Source organism: Penicillium arizonense (assembly GCF_001773325.1).
Source record: "Penicillium arizonense strain CBS 141311 chromosome Unknown PENARI_contig006, whole genome shotgun sequence".
Classification (NCBI taxonomy): Eukaryota; Fungi; Ascomycota; class Eurotiomycetes; order Eurotiales; family Aspergillaceae; genus Penicillium; species Penicillium arizonense.
This window is the reverse complement of record NW_019173283.1, coordinates 1,434,949-1,436,860: the sequence shown is the minus strand read 5'-3', so window position 1 is coordinate 1,436,860 and position 1,912 is coordinate 1,434,949. Positions and strand designations below refer to the sequence as shown.

The following is a 1,912-nucleotide window of genomic DNA, read 5'->3' as shown; positions in this document are numbered from 1 at the left end:
CCACCTAACTACTAACTTACCGGCGTGTGGCTTAAGTACGGCTGAGCGGACGGGAAGCCCTGTTCTCCACACCCTATGGTCGTATGTACTAGGTTTTTTATTGAAGGTAATTATATACCGCGAATGTCAGTAACCCTTGTACTGACATGAGTGCCACTAGTCAGATGTGAGCTTGCTAAGGCAGGTAGACATGACTTTCGCGTGATTGCCTCCGGCCCTCAAACAACCCCGCACAAGCCTATGGAACTCACCTTTCAACGCTTCGCTTCAGAGCGAAATTCATCCCCCATCATGGGCTGGACCACACTGCCTGCTGAAGTCTTCGAGATAATCCTCACATATCTGGATCTCGACACGGTCAAGGCTCTTCGTCTGACAGACCGAAAGCTCGCAGAAAAGTGCATCGGGCCCCGGTTCTTAGGCTCCATTCAACAACCAACTTTCGATGTATCGCCGCAGAATCTTCGCTCTCTTCATGCCTTGGCTTGCAATCCTGCCATCAGCAAGATGGTCTATTCTCTGACCTTTCTGGCCACGAGCCTGGACTCTTCCGAATTAGAGAAGAACGTGGAATCTGGAAAATACATTGTGCGGGAATGCCATGGGCCTTTTTTTACAGCAACTGATGTCGCATATTCCCCCGAGGAACTCTTGAACGCTAAATCCGAGTTGAACTGGTTAAAAGAACAGCAAGAACTAAGATCCAATGAGTCGTCGAGCGAGATGATTGAACTTCTTCAACTTGCGCTCAAAGGGTTTGGCGAGTTGGATTTTATCCACTTAGATGGTGCGGTCATCATGGGACGTTCGCAGCGAGGATCGGCCGGGCATGGGAAGTGGCATCCGCTCTGGATGCGAGCGTCACATGTATTCTCTTTGGTTGTGACAGCCATAGTGAAGAGCGGGGCCTCGGTGAAGAAACTCGATGTATATCGCAATACTCCCAGATGCTGCATTTCATCTGGTCACATCACTTCCTATGCATCAGGTCTCAGCCCAAAGCAGCTAGGGATACTAAGCAAAGGCCTGGAATCACTCAAGCTCAGTATGTCTGCTGAGATACAAAATGAGCTTGAAATTGTCGAATCAGATGAAGACAAACTAAGTGAATACGACGAAGCATCTCGCAGAACATTTGGCTACTCGACGGGACATTTATCACGCGATGATCCTCGTGCGGTGCTAGCTGATGAAACACAGGGAATTACATCCCTACTCAAGTCTGCATCAGCCCTTAGAGAGCTGGATTTATCTTTCCGCCAGACCCTGGTCGACGGGAGCTTGGACAGCTACGACCGGATAATTGAAAGTATCGCCAATGAAACCTACTTCCCAAGACTGGAAAAATGTGCACTTTCTGGATTCCTGGCAAAAGGGGATTCGTTTCTGCTATTTCTCCGAAAGCATCCCGATCTCCGCTCTCTCACATTGCACGAGTGTTCTTTGACCGCTGGGTCTTGGACCCCGATCTTTTCTCATCTAAGCCAGTCGATGCCAAAGCTAGAGAACCTCAACCTCGGGAACTTGTTTGGAAAACATATGCCGTATCCAAAATTTGCACCGAGGCGGCCCAATTCGAATGATGAAAAGCAAGATGAAGAGCATGGCGAGCAGGAAATCGACGGCATGGTGAGTCTGCACCCAATTTGGGACACAGATAAGCCACCGCGTTGGACAAGCTTTGAAGCGAATGACATGTATCGTGTGCACACCAGAAGCTTCAATCACGAAGAATTGAAGAAAGGGCTTGTGTTTCGGCCGAAACCTAGGGGACGAACTAAGGGCTCTCCTGAACTTATGCATTGGATGAGATCTCGGAAAGCGCTTTATGGATGTCCATAATGCCGCAGAGTGCTTGAGGATTTTTTCTTTCTCTTTCCAATAAATTTTCAATGTGAACTTCAACAATTAC

At 48.4% G+C, this 1,912-nt stretch overlaps 1 protein-coding gene across 1 annotated transcript; it reads left to right on the top strand.

Annotated features, from left to right (window-relative positions):
* Positions 1-291: 291 nt before the first annotated feature.
* Positions 292-1,685, top strand: PENARI_c006G04110 (F-box domain protein; the record flags this gene model as incomplete). Its single annotated transcript, XM_022630284.1, has 2 exons — positions 292-1,629; positions 1,680-1,685. The coding sequence occupies 2 exons, from the start codon at positions 292-294 to the stop codon at positions 1,683-1,685; spliced, it is 1,344 nt and encodes a 447-aa protein (XP_022489797.1).
* Between the last annotated feature and the right edge of the window lie 227 nt (positions 1,686-1,912).